The following is a 24,341-nucleotide window of genomic DNA, read 5'->3' as shown; positions in this document are numbered from 1 at the left end:
AGATACTTAAAACTATCTTTTGGAAGGAAAAATAAATGTTAAATCAGACTTTTAATTGCTTTTAGTGTTGTTGTTTTTTTATCTAAACGTGACGGACAGACATACTAACAGACAAAACGCACAAAAATAAACGTCTTTTATCCTGATGGGGCACTAGACAAAAAATAAATAAAATCTGATTATTTTAAATTTTTTAAGGAATTACTTTGTTAGTATATCATGCCGCGGCGTTACGCTACTACACGAAAGTCGCTGCATAAAAAGTCCATTTAAAAAAATGTGCGTGATATTTACATACAAAGTGCATTCTTAGCATTGATAAACAAATATAAATCTTTTCTTTTAATTTTAGCAGCTAGTTGACCAGAAAAAAACACCTTTAACTAATATTTATATTTGTTGTAAACATTTCTTGTACATTTTAATAATATGTTCGACTTAGTGATACTTAAAATACACAAAAATTGTCGATCTTTGTTAACATACTAGAACATTGCCATCCCTTACATTTATGTAATTGTTTTAGAATTGGTGTATTTTTATGGAAAAAATCGCTTACATAATTAATTTTATAAATTAAACGGTTTGGTTTTAGAAAACCAAAAGTAGCCGTTGCAACTAAACTTTTCAAGCCGCATCGCATGGTAAATAATATTTTTCATGTCTCTTCTAGTTTTCGAGATCTGAGTGTGACAGACGGACATTTTGCACAAACCTAATAGCGGCTTTTCTCCTTACGGGGGCCGCTGAAAATTAAAATATTTTGTCATTACTGGTCTATTACACAAATGTATTCAGGATTTCCTGATAGGTAGAGAAAAAAACTGTAGGCCTAATAATAAATGGTTTCAAATCGACAATAACAGTGGGCCTACCTAAGGAAACAGTCTTTGGACTACTAGATTTTTACATCAATAACCTGCCTACTTGTATTAGTTGGGGAACAGAAGTTAGATATGTATATATATTATATATTGAGATAAATATAATGAAGGCATCTCATCGAGGACATGTTTTTATTTACAGGACAATCACATTCACCTATCCTTAAGTGTGTTTTACCGTTGGGGCACCACATAAGTCTCTTCATGCCTCTCTTTTTTTTTTGCCATGGGTAGAACCTCTTTCAATGGCTGGCCCGTCCATACTTTTATGTAGTCTTTCTATAGCTTTATCTCTCTGCCTCTTCTTTTTCCTGGTACTGTTCCCTGGAGGAAGGTTTTTGCAAGCCCCGAAGACCTTGTAATATGGTTATAGAATTTTATTAGTTTGCGTTTTTTTAAACAATAATTAGCAGGCATCGTGGTGTCCAATCGCTGTGGTAAACCTGTCTCTAATCACTTCGTTTGTGATGCGGTCTTTAAATGTGATACCTAGGATCCTTCTGTAGCATCTAATTCCATTGCTAGGATTATCCTCTCTAGTTCTGCAGTCAGCGTCCAAGACTTGCAAGCATATAAGAATGAAGCCATGACCAGGGAGCTCATCAGACTTTGGTGTCGAGGGCTATGCCTTTGTCTATCCATATTAATTTAAGTGAGTTTTGCAAGTGCTATTGTGGACTGTGCAATTCGAGCCAGTAGTTCGGGTTTGGTTCCCTCAACTGAGACGATAGCTCCGAGGTATTTAAAACTACTGACACTTGTCAGCTTTTGACCCAATGCTTATGCCCCTTTTTTCGGCATTTATTTGCCTACCATATGCTGCGGAAGTCTTGTATATGCGCATCACCAAGTCAGCTAATTTTTCTTCTGTCCCTGGTAGGCTATCTATGTTATCAGCGAAGCGCAAGTTAGTAATTCTTCTTCCTCCAATATTTACGGTACATTCATAGCCGTCGAGAGCATCTTCCATTATCCATTCAAGGAAGATATGGAAAAGAGTTGGTGAGAGTAGGCAGCCTTGTCTTACTCCAACTGTTGTTTTAATATAAACTCAAAATAACTAGGTATAAATGATCGTAAAATCCCTATATTGATGAAAATATAAAAAAAAAAACAACAACAAAGCATTAAGGTTTATAATGAGAAATAAAAAAAAAAGCAAATAAACAACTAAAATGCTATTTAACCTTGCATAGACCAATATTCGAATTAACATCCTCAACTCAAGAAAACATAAAAAAGTAGAGCAGCGAGAATTACTGAATGTGAATATTCATATTTGACTAACACCTGAATCAGCTAGAAAAACCAATGACTCTGCAGAGTTGTGACAACATTTGACAACATAGTAAATGAAATAAACACCATTACAGCTTTTTAAAATGGGCAGCAGAGATATAACCTCCACCAGGGGCGGACTGGGTGTCAAAATTGGTTCAGGCATTTCTATACAATCCGGCACATAACTTGTAGGCTATATCATATGATGGGCATTCAATTCTAAGCCTACCTGTCCTCAAAGTCATTATGTTAAGTCTGATCGATAGGCATGCATATAGTGAACTCTAAATCTGTATAGAAATATAGGCCTAGACCTTATGTTGCTTTTTGATCGCCCTAAAAGGATGAAGCCTACTAGTAGCACTATCTACGAATGTAGGCTATCACAATATTTCGGAAAATGTATTAGATTAAAATAGTATTACAGTGCAGAGTCTGTGAAAGTTTTTTTTTTTTAACACAACGCTCTGATGGCATTTTTATATGGTTTTATTAACAATTTGATGCGCGTACCATGGTGGCATCCATGCGGCCCTTTCGTGGTCCTACCAGCCCATTTGTAAACCGGCCCACCTAGCATCGGCCTTAGTGCCCATATAGCCAGTCCGCCCCTGACCTCCACTAAGCAATCTTTTTGTGGCTTTTATTATGTTGTAGTATGTTATGTAGGGCTACTTTCTTGGGCTGGGTATCATCAGGTATGAAGAGGAAAGGTGTGTCATGCATCTATATTGTTCTAGACTAGAAGCATTAGGTAATAAAAACTTCACTGTGATAAATTAATATTCGTTTAGCAAAGTAGCAGCTATATAAACATATAAACATGCCCATTATGGCCCAGTATCAGTTTTGATTAGGGTTATCCCCCTTTGCCCTAATTAGCCCCACGTGGGCCCTAATGTTTATGATGGCAACTAACAATAATAATGACACCAGGTAGAAGAAAGAAATTAACTCGTTCTATTTAGAGCTAATAGTAGGACAGGCTCAGGCTACCTTCTACTTTGTCATTGAGTCTTACAACTTAAGACCTGTGGAAGCTTGCCTCCGCCTGTCTGAACAATCTTCTGTCTGGAAAGATGTAAATTATTACATCCCTATTACTGATGACTTGTATCACAGGATGCTCGGATTTAAGTGAGGCCCAAGGCCAAGCACACCGTGGAAACTCTCCCATGTTTCTTCTCTGTACCACATCCGCCATAAAAAAATGACCCCTTGAGAAACGGTGTGTGGGTGTGTGGATATGACATGTTTGTTAGGGTTTTTACCCCCCCCCCCCAGTGCAATGAACTCAGTCCTTAGGCACCGCAACGAAGACAACTGTATATATTTCTTTAAATTTATGAAATATTTGTATATTTTGTCACTGTTGTACAAATACAACATTAAAATTTATTTTCAAAGTCAAAAATTTCTTTATGCAAATTTGTTTATATTTTATTATAAAACAATGATACTTTAATGCAATAGCAATTGTAAAGGTGACAAGCAACATTTGATAAAATAACTTCATTTTTTTGTTCTGTTACAGTTCACTAAATAATTTAAATAAAAGTATAAATAAGTTAAATAAAAGTATTGCTGCTTAAAGGATCTTTTGAAATAGAGATTGTATTCTTTCTTATTGTATTTATTATATTAGCAAGAATTGAACTGTACCTCTGTGTTGTAATAATTTTATATTTAATATGAAATTGTTAGCTATTTGATACATTCACATAATTCTTTTCTTTTGAAGTAATGTCTGTAATTTATTAGAATAAATATATGAATTTTTTTCACAAACAAAAAATACAACTTTTCTTTTAAAAATTATCATTTTTACTGGAATTTGGACAAAATATATTCAGCAGAAAAAAAATTATTAAACATCATTTTTCAGACAAAAGAATTTGTTGTGATAATTAAAATGAAAATAAATAGATGTTCCACACTGTAGAAACAATTTATTACAACTTAAAAACTTGATAGGTTTAATAATTTGTGTAAGCCTTTTGATATATAAAGATGGAATAAAGTTAGTAAAAGAAAACATAATTTTATAGTAAAATAATTGTAAAAACTTCTTTTTTATTTGCATTTTATTGCTAATCATTTTTGTACTGAATGGTGAACACTAAACTATTTAAACATCTTAATTATTTACATATTTAGGTCTATATGGCTGGTTACTTTAACTCTGCCATTAACTCTGTTCTCTGGTATGAATCAACTTTTGGTGAGATGTTCTTAAATCTGAAAAAAAAAATTATCTAAAAAAATTGTATGTGGTGTTTTTTTTTCTTGATTATAATGTGCAGAACAATATTAGAGAAATTAATAAAGAAAAGTTAACTCTAAAACCCATAAAAATGTTTGTGTAGTCTAAAATTCAGTGATTGAGCATTGCTGGTCCAGTTATGATCCAGTTTTGTAAAATTAAGTAGTTATTGATTGATTTGTTTGATCTCCCTCACAGTTTTCTATTTCATAAAAAAAAAAAAATGCTTGCATTGTAAGTTTTGAGGCCTACAAAAACTAAATTATTATTATCAAAGATGAGATAAATTTAAAAAATAATGGAATCAGGGCTTGATTTAAGGGAGGGCAGGCAGGGCTATGGCCCAGGGGCTCTCACAACAGATAAAAAATCCAGATTTTGATGGGTCAGTAACTTAATTTTTTTTTTTATTTTTATTTTGACTTTTTACAAACAATACTTAAAATCTTATTATAAAAATGGCAACAATGTTGGGTAAAAAGAGTCTGCTTATAGTATTCTTGTAATATACTCAGAATTTACTACATTCCTTAAACCCTAAACATTTACATTCAGAATTCACCACATTGCTTTAACCATAACCATTAAATTTTTTTGTTACTTAATATAATTATTAAATAATTTTATTAAAAAAAAAAAAAGGAAAATTAAATTCAATTTACAAGTACTCTCTTTCTTTTATGATATGGCATGCTTTTAGATATTAGTATTTTTATTAATAAGTGAATTTTTATTAAAACTTTCGAAAATGTGTAGGGAGCCTCTACAAAAATTCTGCCCCTGGGCCTTCACATACATAAATAGGGCCCTCAATGGAATGATTTCATATACAAAAACTTAGATAGACTTATATAAATAAAACATTAAATACTTCTTAAACACCTTAGAACCAACTTGTTTGAGGATAAGGTAAATAAAATGTATGATAAAATTGTAAAATAAAGTGAATTTTAAAACTTTATATAGTTGAATAATAACTTTTTTTTTCTTTTACTTTGAATTTTAAATGGGACAATATGATGCAAGATATCTATGCAGAAAGCAAAATTATTTATGACACATTGTTAGGTTGAAAGGTCTTTCCCAATATTTGGAATTTTTTATATCAAAATTTTAATTAATCCTCATTTTCACCACAGTTATTATATTGTTTCTGTAGCTGGAGAGACTATTGAAATTGTACAAACCTTTAAATACCTTGGTACTATCCTGGACAATAAACTAAATTTTACTGCAAATACTGATTATATCAGCAAAAAAGGGCAGCAAAGATTACGACTACTAAGAAAACTGTCCTCGTTTAATGTTAGCGAAAAGGCCTTGGCTATGTTTTATCACGCTCACATCTGCAATATTTTCAGTTTCAATATCACTGCTTGGTATGGCAATCTGAGCATTAAAAATAGGAATAAACTTAATAGAATCCTCAATGCTGCTGGCAAAATCATTGGCAAAAAACAAACCCCATTTGGGCAGTTGTTTGAGACAAACATCTATAAAAAAGCTAACAAGATCCTCGAAATAAAGAATCACCCTTTGTGTCAGGATTTCATGATTTTACCATCACAAAAGAGATACAAGACACCGATAGCAAAGACAAACAGACACAAACACTCTTTTGTTCCCCTGGCAATCAAATCATTAAATAAGAACAATCTGGTATAAACTTTGTCACATGTAAATTATGAGTGAGTCTGGTGTGAATGTACACTTTGGTTTCTTATAGTTATAATGTTTTTTGTTTGGTGTAATGCACAAATTGTGAGACAAATTTCCTTATGGATAATAAAGATTATTATTATTATTATTAATAATAAGGCTTGTCTTTGAGTGCAAAGATTAATGAGGAATGCAGTATTTCCCATGGCTATGCAGCCCTAGCTGTGACTTACTTATTTTGCAACATTTACCACAAGCATAACCATTGTCCGCCAGTGGTCGAATTAGATTTTCTTTTTGCCATCTACATCTGTCCTTGGCAGCAGATTTTCTTTCTGTCTTAAATATGTATCCCCCGTTGGCCTTTGTAAGTGATCTCCAGCTGACTCATTCTGAAGCCGCTTGCAACCAGGTGCTTTCTTCTATGTCAGTTAAAAAAAGTTGGTGCCTAAGCAGGTCTTTAAAGCATTTGCGTGGGGCAGCTCTGTTACCTCTACCACCTTTAGCTCACCAAAAAAGACTGCTTTTGGCAGTCACATAAACATATCTATTTGAACACAAACACATATACAAAACAGATAAGAAGGATTCTTTGAAACGAAATAAAAAATGAGCATATATCAAAACTCTGGAACTCAAACATAATATCTACCTGTTTAGCACAAATGGTTCTTTTTCTTCTACTTCATTCTTTCTTTTATGTGTGTAGCTAGAATGAATGTCAGTTCGATTTCGTCTGGAATAAAATAGTTAAATAGTTAATTTCAATGAATAGGGGCAATTACATTTTTCAAATTATGGCTATGGAGTTAGAAAAAAAAATACAATATGGGAAAATGAAAAAAAAAACAACACTTTTGTGACAATAGGATAAAAAAAAATTTAACATTAATTTTTTAAATTACATTGTGCAACAAAAGCTAGAATGATTAAATTCAATTCATGATGATGTCCAAATTGCCACTTTAATTACTTGAATGTTAAGTCCATCAATTTAAAATTCTGTAAATGTTTTAAAATTTTAAAGAATGCTAGGGAGACACTATTGTATATGTCTAGACAAGTAATTCAAAGGGCCAAAATACTAATTCTAAACTTACATCATGAAAGTTAATTAAAAAAAAACAAAGTAAGTTTATAGACCTGTGATTAGCTGAAGAAATTTTCTCAGAAAGCACCATTTGAGGGTCATTACTATTAGGTGCATCTTTCATTAAATTAGCTTGTTCTTTGTATTGCATTTGTGCCAGTTTAGAATACCATTCCTTTTCATAATCTCCAGACAAGAGCTTCTGCATATTTGTAGGTTCTTCTTTTTCTGTAGGCCTGTTAATATTATGATCTTATAATATTTGTCAGTGCTTGTACATAATGAGAATGAAAATGTTTAAAAGTGAGCAATAATATTGCCTATTTTAAAATTTAAATGATAGAGATTTGTTTTTATCTAAAATCAGCTCCTGGTATATTCTTATAATCCCATTCTTCAAATCACATATATTATTTTCTTACTTGGAAAGTTAAGTGTACTATAAAGTAGGAAAGATGTAGACATTTATATCTACAAATATTGTATTGGTTTTACAAGTTTTTTTTTAACATAGTCAGAAATAAATTATAATAATTCCAAAAATAAGAGTAATGAATTTTTCAGTAATTTAATTTTTTTTAAAGTTTATAAAAATTAAAAATCAAATAAATAATAGAAAAAATAATTACTTTATGTTGTTGTTTTTTGTCTATTCTCTTATTTATAATTTTAAATGGATTATAAAAATTTGAAATATTATAAGAGTAAGGGAACAGCCAATGAAAAATTGCATAAGATACTGTGTCATTGTTATGAAAATATATGATTTTTTGTCATGGAACAAACCTTTTTCATTTCAGAAAATTATAAATGTCTTACATAACAATAAAGTTTTGTTTCTTTCTCTCTCCCTGCAAAGTTTCTGAGTCTTTTGGTTTAGTTATTTTATCTCTGGGTGGTGGTTTCTGTGCTGTAGCTGCAGGCTTCTCCAATCTGACTCCAAATCTATTGTGATGTAGTAAAGCAATTAAAAATTTATTAGGATACTAATGAAAACTTGGGAGTAATATGGTTGTAAAAAAAATATGTATCTTTGCCATTTTTCAGTTTCATCTTGAGATAGAATTTTTTTCTTCCTCCTACAAAAAAAAATGTATTATATCATATATCTTTTTTTTTTTGATTACATAAAGGTATGTCATAAAGTTATGTCATAAAGTTATGTTATATAAGTATTTTTCTTCTCACAAAAAAAAATATCATAAGATTTATAGATTTACAAGCTTTTTTTTTTCTAAAAATAATTCTATGATCATAGTCTTGAACAGATGCTGATGTTGACACTTAACTTTATCACTAGTCCATTTCAATAACCTAACTGGGCTAGTGATAAGTCAGGAATTAATGAACTATGTTTTTAAATGTGGTTGTGATTTTTTTTTTAGAAATTAAGAATTATAGTTTAATTGCAAACTATGCTAAATTTTAAAAAATCAATCTACATCTAAAGCTTCAATAATATTATGAGTTGTCTAATAATAGAGCTCACCCTGGTTTTCTTGGCTCTTGAATCTTGACAGTTTTATCTGTTGCCTGTCTTCCCTCTTCAATACCACAGTTCACTTCAGTATAAAAAGGGGCAGCACTACGTGTTGGTCTGCTATCGGGCTCCTCAAAGGAAGGCTTGTAACTCTGATGAACCATGTAGTCTGGCAATAAGAACTGCCACGATCTAAAATAGTAACAGCATTATAATTATTTTATTGCAGGAGTATAATATAAATAACACTTCTTTAGTCACTGCTGATAGAGCAACGGGAAATTGGGTGAATTGCAAAGGTTGAAACTTTGTTTTCACTTCTTTCTTTTCTATGAATGACAGTAAGATGTGAGTAACGGAAGGTGCAGACAATTTTTCTGAAGGGCTGAGAGACTGGGGTTATAGGGGAGAGGACCAACAGGGTAGAGGGCAAGTTTCACTATTGTCAAAAGCTGCTCACAAATATAGAAAGCAAACATTACACAAATTCTTGGATATGGAAAACCAGATTTTAACAACTTTAAAAACGTTGATTTTCTGAACATTTGGAAAAAGTTGTTTCTGTTGATTATTTAATTCTGAATCAGTGGATTGAAGCTCCAGGTCTGATTAAAAGGCATACAGAAAATATCTGTATCTTTTTCAAAAGTACTGAAGTTTTGAAATGTTCTTTCCGATTGGCCATCATGTTACCTCTGGTTATCTTTAGAATTCCTAAGCTTCCTTCAGACAGTCAGCGAGTTTAACCTCGAGAAACGAGACAATTCATTTTCAGCTATCAAAATGGCAAACAGAATAAATTGTTATTTTAAACCTTTTAAGTATCTCAATTCTTATTTCTAAAGATTTAATTTGTTCATATGACAGAGAAGATGTGTAAAATGTGTAAACTCCGAGAATCCTGCCAAATCTTCAAATATTTCATATTCCGGAAACAAAATTTTTGTCATGGAAGCAAGACATAATTTATTTCTGAGTTTGCACAAAAACATGTTGTGGTGTTGGGGTGTCTTGGAGGAGTAGTCAATCAGTAGTCTCCTCATAGAGGTTGGCTCACTTTTGGTCCTCACTCGGCACCCAACTCTCATCTGTGGCTTCCAGTAACTGTAGAATGCGCAGCGGCCACACCCAGGAAACGACCATGACTTCTCGGCCAAACAAGAAGACTCAGTAAACGTTGTGTTTTCTCAAACCTAGCATGTAAATCTGGAATGTCTGTGCGTAATGTCACCCTAATAAGACTAAATAGACAAATAAAAAGGACGACAGGACAAGACAGTTCATGGTCATCCATTGCACCCTTCCTCGGATGTCTTGCTACCAGAAAAAGGGCGGGAAAGTGAGGTCGACGTGAAATCTCAACGCATGTCACTTATTCACCCAATTTCCCCCTCCCTAATCAAAGCCCTCTGTCGACAGGCAAGAAGCGGTAGGTGTGGGTACACTGAACTCCCGCACACAGGCGGCTCAGGCTATATGGTCACTCACCACTGACACAGCAATGGAGTTCATAACCCACATGAGCAGCCCTATTTAGAAATGCACTGCACACCTCAAAAGCATGAGGACGGCTAGAAAAGGTGTCCCAAATATAGCCTGCTCTAACTACCCTAGCCAGCCTAAACCAGCTAACGGGAATGCTACGCAAGCGGTCGAAACTCAGAAAAGACGAGGATAGTTTCTCTTACCATAGGTGCATAGAATGTGCGCAACATACTTGATAATGACACATCTGTAAGACCACAAATACAAACTGCACTAGTAGCCAGGGAGCACCAATGGTACAACATTGATTTTATTTGTGTGTATAATCGCATCGATCATTTGTAAATTTTAGATTCGAGAGGAAATGGCGAGTAAAAGAAGAAATAAACTTGAATCTGTATGGGATAGAAACTTATGGGTGCCTCAAGTATCAATTTGTAAACATAATAATAAGTTGGTAGATAACAGATATTTTTTTTTGAATCCATAATAGAAAAATGACATGAAGTTGTGATGTTTGTCAGTGATATGTGTCGTTGATGAACAGTGAAATGGTAGGCCTACTTGGCATCGGCAGCAACGGAACTTGAAAAGTATGAACTGTGGCTTACTCATTATGAACTGTAAATTGTACAGTATGAACTGTAAATTGTACAGTATAAACATTGTACATTGTAAATCATCAACGTAATATTTCGTATTCATGGACTGTAACAGGAGGCGCGGTGGCTGAGTGGCAAAGCGCTTGGCTTCTAAACCGGGGGTCCCGGGCTTGAATCCTGGTGAAGACTGGGATTTTTATTTCGTGATCCTTGTGCGCCTCTGAGTCCGCCCAACTCTAATGAGTACCTGACATTAGTTGGGGAAAAGAAAAGGCGTTTAGTCGTTGTGCTGGCCACATGACACCCTCGTTAACCGTAGGCCACAGAATCAGATGACCTTTACATCATCTGCCCTATAGACCACAAGGTCTGAAAGGAGGAACTTTCTTTTTTATGGACAGTAACGTACAGAAACTTGAACTTTGAACTTAAGCGATCAGTAACTTGTTTTAAGTCCCATTCACCAGCAATCTTTTATTGTGTTTGGCAGTGAGATTCCTATATTAATTACTAACCATATATTACCTGCGGCCCGCTGGTCTTATTAATTTGCATATCACTGTCGATATAGTCATTGAGAGTGTTTTGGAAACAATTAAACGAAATAATAGAAATTCGCAGATATAAGGATCGATTTATGTAAAAATGCTTTTGAAAGACAAATTTGAAGGTTAACTTTATTAAATAATGAGGTCAATGGACTATAGGCCTATTTCATGTGTCAAAGTAAAAAATATCTTTGTAAAGTGTACGTAGTTCTTAAAATTAGATCTAGATCATGGCTATAATGACCTAGAATCCTAGATCCATGAAATAGTAATACTTTCATAGAGTTGGGCAACTTTTTTTTTGTTTGTTTTAGGGCTATTATAACCTACATACGTTAATGTTCCAGTTAGTACCCAAGTAACATTTATATTTTATCAAGATTGGTCAAACGGTTTTGATTTCTATTACACTGAAATGCCACTGAAGCAAGAGAATTTATGAACTGTTTTGTCATTACCTATATTTATTGTATTAGTTTTTCACAAAAAGTTTTCCTTGCCATTGTAAAGACATGAATGTAGTTTAAAAAAAATTATAAGACAATTTGTTTTTTTTTTTTAGAAAAGTGGGAGGAAAAGTAGTAATCTAGTTTAGCTTAGAGAATACATTAGTTTGTTTATAAATATTGTTCATTGTATTAAGTGGCAATAAAAGTAGTGACGTAGCCAAACAGACTAGCTTATGCCCATTGAATGTGTCGAACTCGTAATTAATATTGAGTAATAATCACAAAGTCATCAAGTCAGTAATCTTGTGAGATCAGGTCAAGAGAAGTGAACAGACACAAACACACTCAAGTCCCCTGGACACTACCTCGAAGGATACGTGTTATAAACTGTGATTATTTTTATCTTACTTTTTCTCTTCATTTCCTCGCTCGTATTCATCCTGCATCCTGTTGTCTTCTAAATAAAACCAATCATTTCTTGGATACCCCCTTGGACCTGCTGATTTCTGACGTTCATTGTCAGATTTAAAGGACAGCAAATCTAAAAATATTAATAACAATTTAATGTAAAGTAGTAAATTTATACATGCATATTTAAGTATGTCATTGTTACTGATTTTTTCAAAGCTTAGGGTTAGGCTTTCTACCTGAGTGAAATCTTTGACACGGATTTTCTCCCAAAGGCTGAAATAGGCAAGGGCTGTTAATGGGGAAAATTAAGTAACCATTGTCTATATAATACTCTTTAATAGCATATGAGGCAAGCAAAAGCAGCAATTGGCAATAGAAATTGGCATGCTCATATGGCTAAACTTCTGAAGACTGATCAAAGGGTGAATGCCTATACCCGCTATATTCTGCTATGCAGTTTAATTCGTTATTTCAAAATTTATTTTACATTTATATTTAAATTTTCGTCTACCATCTTTTATGCCCGAAATTGGATTTGAAGCAAAATGTCTTTAGGGTATGTCTTCAAGTTTATCAATAGGGTATGTCTTCAAGTTTATCAATAGGGTATGTCTTCTAGTTTATCAATAGGGTATGTCTTCAAGTTTATCAATAGGGTATGTCTTCAAGTTTATCAATAGGGTGTGTCTTCAAGTTTATCAATAGGGTATGTCTTCAAGTTTATCAAGGAAAAGCTTAACTTAAATCTTGTAACATTCAGCTGCAAATGAAGCCATAATTTAAGGTGTCAGGCTAAGGATAGCCAACATCACGAAAGTTCTGTCATCTTTCCTTACTGAATAATTGAAGTAAGTAAGGCTCGCGGTCACAATGTGCTATATATAATAATAAGCTAATTTTCCTAAGTACATATTGAATGCTAAATTTAAGACAATTGGTCTTTTTTATTTTTTTAACTAATTGTGTAACCTACCTTTTCTACCTCCCATTTTAGCTAATCTAATGTAATGTGTATCCGTTTCTTTAAACACCATTTCCTTGCAGTGTTGGTTTTCTACATCTACAGGATCATCAAAGCCTAATCCTGGGATATTGGAAGGCGCTGGATAGTCCAATTTTGGAGCACCAACATTTTTTTTAGTTGGGGCATGGTAGAACCACCCTGAAATGTTAATATATAAATGACTGTATGAAAGATAGGTCTATATACTTTTGATAAAGTTTTCAATAAAACGTGCTAATACGTCGGCGACGAAGGAGAAGCTATATAGAGTACATATAGGCCTACCAAAGGAAACAGATTACAGATTGCAGACACGCTATGCAGAGACCACTTGTTCGATCAGGGTGATTTTCGTGACACTTCTATCAACACGGTAGGATTGGCCCTCCAAGATATAATGTTAAATAAAGTTAAAAATGCAGTCAAAACAGACAATGAGGTGCAGATTTTGAGACAGTAGGTCCTACATACTGAACGGTTGACCAGACAAGCATCATATTGTACCAGAACTAAAACAGTAATGATCGAATGTAAATAACCTTTTAATGAAAGTGGAGATAATAATTATCCCAAGAGCATTAAGAAAAGAAGTTGAAATCAAACTACACACAGCACGTTTAAGGTATGATCCATTGTCTTCCAAGACATGATAAAGATTATTATTATGTTTTTAATGATTGATTATAAGCTTGGAAGTTTAAAATGAAATATGCTTACTTCAAAAATTGTAAGGTAAAGCTAATGAATAATAGCTAGCTAGAATAAAATTCTCAAATACATCCATAGAGGTCAAAGACTCAAATGTCATAATCGTTCCATTATAGTCCCCACCCCATTGAAGTCCCAATGAAATTTCCATTTCTAGATGCTCAAAGGATAGGAATGCCAATAATGGCACAATTGGGGCAGCTTAGGGTTGCAAATGGGGAAAATCCTAAAAGCCCTAATAAAAGAAGAATCAGCCCTTAATGGACATATTTCTATAGTAGTCTGGATCTAAATTCTAATCTAACAAGATTACAAAGAGAGTTTGTGTTGCCACACAAACTCAGAGGCGACCCCCGTGGGAGACGGATCCCTGTCGGATCCGCATATTCGCAAGGAATATTCAAGACGTGATTTTGTTTTGATTGTTAAAAGTAATAATGTTTCAAAGATTCATTTGGCGTTGTAAAAATGTTATTTTAAATGTAAAATCTCCCGCTGGTCGACGGAGGATGGCATCGAGCAGGGTATGAAACCGTGACCGTATCAGTCCTGCGCGCTAACCGCACGACCAGGCATTGCTCTTAACCTAATGACAAACTGGTTACAAACTAATAGCCTATTATTGATAATATACCTACACATTACGGAATGACAACTACCGGATATGTACAATATGTCAGAACTAAATGGAACTAGAATGAGGATTTCGATCTACCTACATTAAACTTCTTTAATTTAGCGCTCTCAATATCTATATCTAGATATAAAATATAAATTTGGGATAATGTAGATGTAATTTAGATTAGATTTATGTAAAAAAAAAAACACTAGATAATCAATTAATAGACTAATCTCAATATTAAATTTTAAAATAGTAGATTAGTTGTAGTATTTTATAACATTGCAATATTGACAATCTAGACTTTAGAAATAAAAATCTACACTTTAAGTATAGAAATTAAAATTATAGATCTTGATATAGTCTAAATCATGGCTGTCTGGTAATGCAGTGTGCGCGCTGGACTGTTGTTTGGATTCATCGATGGTCCCAGGTTCAAACTGCTCGCTCCCATCCCCCGTCGTCCTGCGGGAGGTTTGGACTACAACTCTGAAGGAACATCCGAAACATGTAAAACAACAAACATTCTAAACTAGACCAAGAAATTCGAGATCTAGATTCTACAATGATTTTAATTAGAACTTAAATCTAAATCTAGTTTTAAAAATCTATCTCTAGTGTAAAAAAAAATCTAGATCTAGTGTAAAAAATCTAGGTCTAGTGTTAGGGAGGCAATGTTACAATGTTAAATCTAAATCTAGTTTTAAAAATCTAGCTCTAGTGTAAAAAAAATAAATCTAGATCTAGTGTAAAAAATCTAGCTCTAGTGTAAAAAAAATCTAGTTTAGAAATCTAAATTATGTCTTTTTAAAATGCGAGTCACATTACGAGGTTTAATAAACATTACTATACCGAGTTGTTTTAGCATTTCATTTAAAGAATTTATTCCATATGACGTCAAAGGAAAAAAATCCACTTCGTCACACGGCCTAGTAAGACTAAAAAATGTCATCTATACGAGCAGCTTGTTGAGGGTTCATAGACATTGGTGCACCGAGTGATTTCTTTTAGCATTTCATTTGATGGGCTAGTTAGACTAAATATGTATATAACACATGGGCGTAGCCGGGGGGGGGGGTTGAACCCCAACCCCCCCCCCCCCTGAATCGGAATTTAGTGAATGATTTTTTGCTTTGATTTTGTTTATTTTAGGTGAGATTTTAATACTAAACCATCAATTGCCCCAGCACAACCAATGGGGTTTTGATTTTAAAACCCCTTACCAGGGGGTTTTGAGTTTAAAACCCCCTACCAGGGGGGTTCGAGTTTAAAAACCCCTATCAGGGGTTTTGAGTTTAAAACCCCCTACTAGGGGTTTTGAGTTTTAAACCCCCTACTTGGGATTTTTGCAGTTAACCCCCCCTCTTCTATAAAACAAAACAAAACAAAAATACAAACGAATGCACAGTTTAGGGAGATTTTGATTTTAAAACCCCCTCCAAAATTTACGATAAACCCGCTCTTCAATATAAAAAAAGTTAATTACGCACTCAAAATGTTATGAGCGTAGCTAAATGGGTTTTGACTTAGTTTTTAGTTTAAACCCCACTTCAGCGGGGTTTGAAGGTAAAAAATACCTCTTTAATAATAAAAACAAAGCAAATTATACACTCAAAATGTTTTGAGTGTAGTAAAAGGGGTTTTGAGTTTAAACTCCCCTCCAGTGGAGTTTGAAGCTAAAAAGTACCTCTTCAATATAAATAAAAGCAAATTACTCACACTAAAATCTATGAACGCAGCCAAAGGGGTTTTGAGTTTAAACCCCCCCACCAGGGGGGTTTGAGGCTAAAAAATACACCTTCAGTGCAAGAAAAAAAGCAAATTACGCACTCAAAATGCTATGAGCGTTGCCAAAAGGGGTTTTGAGTTTAAACCCCTATTCAGAGGGGTTTAATGTTAAAAATACCTCTTCAATATAAAAAAAGCAAATTACACACTAAAATTATTTGAGCGTAGCCAATCCAATCGGGGGTTTTGAGTTTAAACCCCTCTTCTACAGATGGCGTTTGTTTAAAGTTTAAAACCCCTCCAGATGGTTTTGAGTTTAAGATCCCCCTACAGAGCATTTTGAGGTGGAAAACCCCCAACAGATGATTTTGACGATAAAACTTCTCTTTTCGATATAAAAGCTAAAGCAAAATACAGTCACTTAATTCCAAGAGCGTATTCAGGAGTGGTACACATTTTTACCAGTGGCAGGGCTCCCTTAATAAACTGCAGTGAATAGTCATCTGCCGAAATTGAAAAACACTAAATGTGGCTCAACAAAGATGGCTAAAACAGATTTTAGGAGTCAGTTATAGAGATCGGGTTTAAATCAAGGAAATCCTATGCCGAACTGGGAGTCGACCCTTTAGTAAGATTGTGAGAGAGCGACGCATGAGGTTTGCGGGACATGTTCTCCGACAAAATGAATTACGCATAAGAAGAGTTGTAATGATATCCTAGTACAACTTGACGCCATTCATTCATTGAGGTCCTCATGGCAGGTGGGAAGAGGCTTCAGACATTACCAGTGACAGATTTTTATGGAAACAGCTTTTCGTCAAATGCTCCGAACGGCGCGGTAGGGTCTAAGTCAGTAAGAATAGCACATTAGGTTTTTGAAATAAAACTTTTTAATAGCAGGAAAATGCACTGTAGATACCTCAGAATATGTATTTTGTTGGCTTTCAATACCAGAAATAGTGCTTGGCGACGGGGCTTCGCCCCGCGCTGGGGGAGCGCAAGGAGCTCCCCCAGACCCCATTGCTAGTATTGGCGGGGAATCTACAATTTTTCCACTAACTCATGGAAGAACCTATTCTTGGGCACAATAAACGTCTTCCGAAAGAATGAAGAGTCAGAATGTAATAAAGATTATGTACACACACACATAAATACATATTTTTAAAAAAAATCGCGGGGGGGGGGGGAGGGGGGGATTCCTGGCTACGCCCATGATATAACATATAATATATAAATGTTTTCTTTTACCTATTAGTAGTGGCATGATAATAAATAAGTAACACACGTTTATTTGTATATTACGACGAGGGAAAACAATTTATGCATAATTAATTCCAAAAAATGCCTAAATTTTTTTTTCTTTGTTAATTTAATTTCTCTTACATTTATATATTGTTTTTAAGAGGTTTATTTTTATTTTAAAAATTAATCTTTGCTTTCAGAAAACAAAAGTAGCTGTTGCATCTATAAACTTTGCAAGCCACAATACATAAGGATTTAAGATTTTAAATAGCTATTTTTGTTTTTTTGAGACGTAAATGTGAAAGACAGAATACCTAAAACTAATAATTAGCAGCTTTTAGCATTATGAGGGTAGCAAAAAATGAAAATTAATAATTAAATTAAACAAGGCTATATAATAAATATGATTTTGGATTAGATTGATTAGGAAAATATAACATTGTGCACTTACTTAACAGGAGGTCGAGTGGCAGAAAGGTTATGCGCTTCCTAACCAAGGGGACATGAGTTTGAATCCTGGGGAAGACTGATATTTTTTATTTTGGGATCTTTAGGGCACCTCTTAATCCACCCAGCTCTAATGGGTACTTGAAATTAGTTGATAAAAAGTAAAGGTGCATGGTTGGCCTTGTGCCAGCCTTGTTAACCATTGGCAACAGAAACAGATGACCTTTACATCATGAACATATAGATTGTAAGGTCTGAAAGTAAAATGTTACTACTTAATTGAATGTATAATTACATATATTAAATATTCAAATATATAAGATCTAAAGTCTTAGAAATACATGGACTCTAATGTTAATGAAGTGGACTCTAATGTTAATGAAATCTACTAGATCTTGATATTCTGTTAAACATTTATACTAGCCAAATATTACCTGCGGCCTGCATGCCTTAGTTAGGGTATTACTGATATAGTGGATTGGATTTAGAGTCATTTAGACCTATGTCAAACATGGCAATAAATCATCCCTTCGCATTTTTATTTTGCCACAAAAATAAAAGTAGAGTATAAAAATAGATAAAATATATAAAAATAGGTTTAACCATTTAGCCAACATGTTCGTTTTATCAAATATAAATAGGCCTACTCTAAAACTGGTTTACCTGATTTGTTAAAAAGTTTTGCTCTTTAATAGAGATAAATTTAATTATTTTCTTTTATTTTTAGGGCCTTCTGGTTGGGGCATTAAAAATACCCTATGGTCTCCGCTATTATCTAAGGAACATTTATGCCAAGTTTTATCAATATCAGTCAAACTGACTCTAAGTCTAATAGAACTCTTTTAATTTTTTATCCGGGACATACATACGCCTTACTTTCTGCTTTATATTATAGATATATCGAAAGATTAAGTTTCCCTTTCAGACCTTGTGATCTATTGGGCAGATGATGTTATGGTCATCTATTATTTTACTAAACGATGTTACTGTTACTCTAGTAGCTATAGTGCTACTTGAGAGTCAAATCTAATCAAATGTGAATATTGATCATTTGTTATAAATCTTAACATTATAATTATATATATATTATAATATACTAGAAATCTATGTATTTACCATTTAGATCTAATAATTTAGATATTTAGATTTAGATCATAGATCTATATGTGGTTGTAAATAGTAGATCTAGGACTATAGTATATATAGGTTGAGCATTCTTTGGCGATTATCTAATCTAGATAGTAGATCTATATAAACCTAGATCTAGATTCTAGATCTACCTACTCTAGTCCTAGACTGCCTAGAGCCTAGAGTAGCCTATAGGCCTAGAGTCTAGTCTCTACTTCTAGACTATGAGCTGTCTAGTCTCTATACAGTCTAGACTCGAACTAGTCAGCCTAGAGTACTCTAGACTAGGACTTGGACTAGAGCTTGAACTAGAATAAGCTATAGAGTATAGAGTATAGTTATAGTCAATAAAGATTCTACTAGATTACTAGACCTAGCTAAATTAGTAGTAAGTAGATCTACATAATCTAATTCTAGATAAGATATTAAGATAATCATGATAATTTAATCTGAATCAATCATTTATAATCATTTATTCTTATCTAGAATTCAGAATGATAAATAAATTAGATCTTATCAATCTAGAAATAGCCTAGAATTAAAATAATTATTTATTAGATCATATTGATATAATAATTATAAACATTGAGCATAGACGAGATGTATTAAAATTATTGTTTTGTCACTAGTAGAAGACCTAGAATGCCTAGTCCTAGATCTAGATGAGTAGATCTAGACTACTAGTACTACTTACTAAGTTACTAAGTACTACTACTAGACACTAATACAGTCTAGACTTCCGTAACATTCTTCAAAAGGGTCCTTCGATGGAAAGTTTTACCGTCTAAATTACTCTAGACTCTAGACTAGTCTAGACTAAGACAGTAAGTAGCAGTAGACGTAGACTTCTAAGTAGTGTCTATTACTATATTTTACTATATTATTATTATATAAAACAAAGATTCTAGATCTAGAATCTAGATATCTAATTCTGAATATCCAAGGTCTATTAGGCTAAAAATTCTTACCACATTCTTTTGCATTTTGACTTAAAGGCATTATAAATTGAATTGCGACAAAAGAAGATGTAATGGCAATATCAATATGAATAATCACAGGTTAAAGAATCAACTTCCGTTGTCAAGGACAACTTTTTCAGTGATAATATAAAACTTTGATTGTAACACAGTTAGATCTAGTTTCTATAATATATTCGCAAAATACCTCTAATCCTATACACTGAATCGAGCAATATTTTTCTATATATGTATGTTTAATGTATGTACGTATGTATGTATGTATATACATGCATGGGCGTAGCCAGAATTTTTTTCGGAGGTTTTAGGGGGGGGGGGAGTGTATTTGTATATGGGTGGGCCCGGGTGGGGTGTGGTGAGTGTGTGTGTAGGCCTACACGTATTTAATCGTTATTATTGTAATAACTGAAGGGAGGCAACTCAACGAAACATAGATGTTTATTTATTTACATGGAGACATGACAAATACATAGGACATCTGCCTTGAGCACAGCATCTTCATCTCGGTTCTAGACTTGGGCGGAAATTGTTCTATTCGTCCTCACTAATGTCGACATCCTTCCTAGTCTTGTCACTAATAGTGCGCACCTTCTGCACTATCCTGGATATCGGTGTGCATAGCGGGGTTATAACATTGCCCCCTTCTTAGGACTTTTCGTCCCGAAAAGAAACACTGCAGTGGAGGTTTGACAGTTCAGGTGGAGGTCGATCGGTAGGAGCCGCAGGCGGCAGGGAGCGTGTTCCCCACGAAGTCATCCGCACTGTTTTCCTCCGGTGTCGCTTTCTCTTTCTCCAGTTGATTAGGCTGTTCTTGAGACGTTCTTGAGACGTTGACATAGTGGCCGTTTGACACACAACGAGATAGTGTTGAGCACTGTTTTCTTCAGCACAGCCGTTGATCGGACACGCTGTTTCAGCAGACTCTCCAGACAAACGCCTCTCATGAGAGCTGCAGGTTCACATGTAGCCACGTTGCAAACAAAGTCCAATGCGCCGCAGTCATCCTCAGCTAACAGTCGCACGTCCAGGAGATGTCTCTTCGAGCTCAAGTTGAAGATGTCTTCCTCTTGCCAGCTCAGATTTAGCCTGGATTGATTGATATTCAACTATGCCAATGTCGATGATGATGGCAGAAGTACACATACCCTGTTGATGGTTTTCTTGGCATCCACATTCTCTGTGTGATGCACAGCATCTTCATATCGGTTCTAGACTTGGGCGGAAATAGTTCTATCTTCTCCTCTCTAATGTCGACATCCTTCCTAGTCTAGTCACTAATAGTGCGCACCTTGTGCACTATCTTGGATGGCGGTGTGCATGGCGGGGTTATAACATTATATTCTGAGCCTTTATTCTTTTGGAAGACGTTTATTGTACCTAGAATAGGTTGTTCCTGGACTTTGTGGAAAGATTGTAGACACCCTGCCCTTGGTGTCTGGTCAAGCGCTGGCCAAGCGTTTTCGTGCATTCTTCACTGCAGATACGCTTTCTCCTGACATCTACAGCTCATTATTCATCCTATTAAAAAGGCAGGTCAAATTAAGGAAAATAAAGTAACATGGGGGGAAGGGCCGATCCTGAAGTGTGACCGACAATCGAGGCACAAGTTGAGTAAGTATATCTTTTATTAGGCTTATTTATGGTAATAGCATCTTCATGTTTAGCGAGACCTCTTGTAGCAGGCCTGTTTTGGTCAGCATAGTACATCAACAGAACGTTGGCTAAACGCTCTAAAATATCTCATTTTCAAGAAGGTTTTGAATAATGTTTTACTTGAAAAATATTCTAATATGAATTTATAGGCCCTTACTACACTGCAAATGCAACCAATGTGTTCCTTGAAATGATAAGATACCTCACAGATTTAGATTAAGGCTTTGGGCAAAGCGGCAAAAGAAAAAGTAATATTAAAAAAATATTTTTAACACCCTGCCCTTGCCAGCTAGGGGATCTGGGGGAGCGCTGGGTGCATTATTTTCGGTATTTAAAGCAAAAAATGTATATTCTGTGGTATCTACAGTGAATTATCCTGCTATTAAAAAGTTTAGTTCAAAAATAAAATCTACTATTATATTCACACTGGCGGATTCAGCACTTTGGAGTGGGGGGGGGGGCGTTTATTTTCCAAACCCTAACCCTATCGCCCAGTAAACCCTAACCCCATGCATAAACGTGCGTACAGCATGTATATATAAATAAATAAATAAATAAATAAATATATATATATATATATATATATATATATATATATATATATGAGCATAAAAAAAAAGCAGTATTTCTCAACCTTCGGCCAAAGAAAACAACAACAACAAAAAACCCAGTCATATTGAGCCTTTGTCATAAAAGCTTGGTGATCCGGGGAAGCGCTGCAAGCTTCCCCAGTGGGTTTCGGGGCAAAGCCCCGACGCCAAAAGCGTTTTCTTGCATTTTTCACTGGAGAGGTGCATTCTCCTGACATCTACTTGCATTTTTCACTTTAGAAAAGCATTCTCCTGACATCTATAGCCCAATATTCATCAGTGGGGTTTGGGGCGAAGCTCCGACCCTAAAAGCGTTTTCTTGCATTCTTCACTGAAGGAACGCATTCTCCTGACTTAAAGCTCATTATTCATCCCATTAAAAAAGTACCTTTTGAATAATGTTGTACTTGAAAAATATTCTAATATGAATTTATAGGCCCTTAATACATTGCAAATAAAACCGATTTGTTCCTTGAAAGGATAAGATACCCCACATTTTTAGATTAAGGCTTTGGGGATCGCCGCCGAAAAGAAATTATTCAATAAATAATATTCAATAAAATTCAAGTATATATTGTGAGTTATCAAATTTATTTAACTATAAAAATATCCGATTGAGTAAAGGTTGGAAAAAGGCGACTAGGAAAAGATTATTTGGGTTTAGAACTCATCTCAGTCGTGACTCTTATATTGAAAATTTTTGTTTGAATTCTAACTTTTCCAAAGCAAGGTCTTTCTTAAAATAATCGCCCCCCTCCCGCCTGGATCTGCCATTGACAATTCAATACACTTTATAAATGGAGCCCAGCGACTTGTAGAAATGTGTAACCTCTCTAGGCTACGCTAATGGAATTCAGTTACTAGTTTGCTTTAGATTTTATATCGAAAACGGAAGTTTTATCGTTATAACCATCTGTTGGGGGGGGGTAAAATAAAAAATCCCTGAAGGTTTTTTATTAAAACAAACTCAAAACCCCTTTAGCTATCCTCGTAGAATTTGGTGACTTTTTTTCTTTAGAATAATAATGAAGAGGAGGTTTTTAACCACAAAATATCTGTTGGGGGGGGGGAGTTAAACTAAAAACTATCTGGAGATAAATTTTAAACTTAGAGCCCGGGAGGGGGGGTGTTAAAGTCACTTCCCCCCCTGGCTATACTCATAGAATTGTGTGTGTTTAGTTTGCTTAAATTTTATTTTGAAGATGTAGTTTTTAGCTTCAAACCCCGCTGGAGGTTTTTTTTAACTAAAATCATTGGGGGGGGGGGTTAAAGTCCTCTAGAGTGGGTTTTTAAACACAAAATCCCTCTTGGCTACGCTCATAAAATCTCATGACTGTTCTATGCTTTATTCTTATATTGAATAGGTTTTTTTTTCGTAAAAAAATGTGGAGGGAGTTTTAAACTACAAATCCCCTTAGGTACGGTCATATAATTTGGTGACTGTCGTTTGTATTATTTTTTTTATAGAAGAGGGGGGTTTAAACCTCAAAACCCCATTGGATGGGCAGGGCAAGTGATGATTTAACAAAAAATCTCATCTAAAATAAACAAAATCAAAGCAAAAAATCAGTGACAAAAGTCCACCCCCCTGAGGGTGGGAATTCATTGGGGAGGGGAGGGTGAACCCCCAATACACCCCCCCCCCCTCCCGGCTACGTCCATGGTATGTATGTATGTATGAATGTATGTATTATGTATGTATGTATGTATGTATGTATGTATGTGTAGTGGGGAGTGTGACATAATGGGGAAATAACTATTTTTGATTACTTGTATAGTTAGGAGTGATTCCCCTTATGTAGTTTATAAAAGGCCTTGCAAACTGTGTTTAGGGGCCACTTGCTCCAGAGTTACCAGCTTGACCACTGGACCTGTGTTGTGAATAGTATTTTTTTTCTGTTATTGGTCGTGTGTCATGGGGTACTCGGAGAAGTGTGCCCTGCTCTGGAGATCTTTGGGCTAAGTATGTCTTTAGTATTATTGTATTTTATATAATGTATTTATTAATAGATATAGCCCCAAATGATTTCCAGGCAGTATGTTTTTTTTACCCTGATGTTCTGCATCCTGGGGTACTCCCAAACGTGACATATT

General features: G+C 34.5%; 2 protein-coding genes across 2 annotated transcripts in view; one reads left to right on the top strand and one right to left on the bottom strand.

Moving 5' to 3' along the window:
- Positions 1–1,953: 1,953 nt before the first annotated feature.
- LOC106073916 (uncharacterized protein C7orf57 homolog) lies at positions 1,954–20,140 on the bottom strand. Its single transcript, XM_013234597.2, has 8 exons — positions 19,996–20,140; positions 13,126–13,314; positions 12,150–12,282; positions 8,667–8,849; positions 7,997–8,122; positions 7,231–7,413; positions 6,740–6,823; positions 1,954–4,403 (listed from the first exon to the last, which is right to left on the bottom strand). Exons 1-8 carry the CDS (start codon positions 20,024–20,026, stop codon positions 4,337–4,339), a joined length of 996 nt encoding a protein of 331 aa, XP_013090051.2. The 5' UTR covers positions 20,027–20,140; the 3' UTR covers positions 1,954–4,336.
- Positions 13,755–24,341, top strand: part of LOC106073915 (baculoviral IAP repeat-containing protein 2-like) — a 61,216-nt gene continuing 50,629 nt past the window's right edge. The window contains exon 1 of the mRNA XM_056013501.1: positions 13,755–13,777. The gene's annotated coding sequence lies outside the window, so the exon portion shown is untranslated. The remainder of the gene's footprint in view (positions 13,778–24,341) is intronic.

This window comes from Biomphalaria glabrata, chromosome 16 (genome assembly GCF_947242115.1).
Source record: "Biomphalaria glabrata chromosome 16, xgBioGlab47.1, whole genome shotgun sequence".
Taxonomy (NCBI): domain Eukaryota; kingdom Metazoa; phylum Mollusca; class Gastropoda; family Planorbidae; genus Biomphalaria; species Biomphalaria glabrata.
Note: the sequence above shows the minus strand (reverse complement) of the source record. Positions and strands in the feature narration are given on the sequence as shown.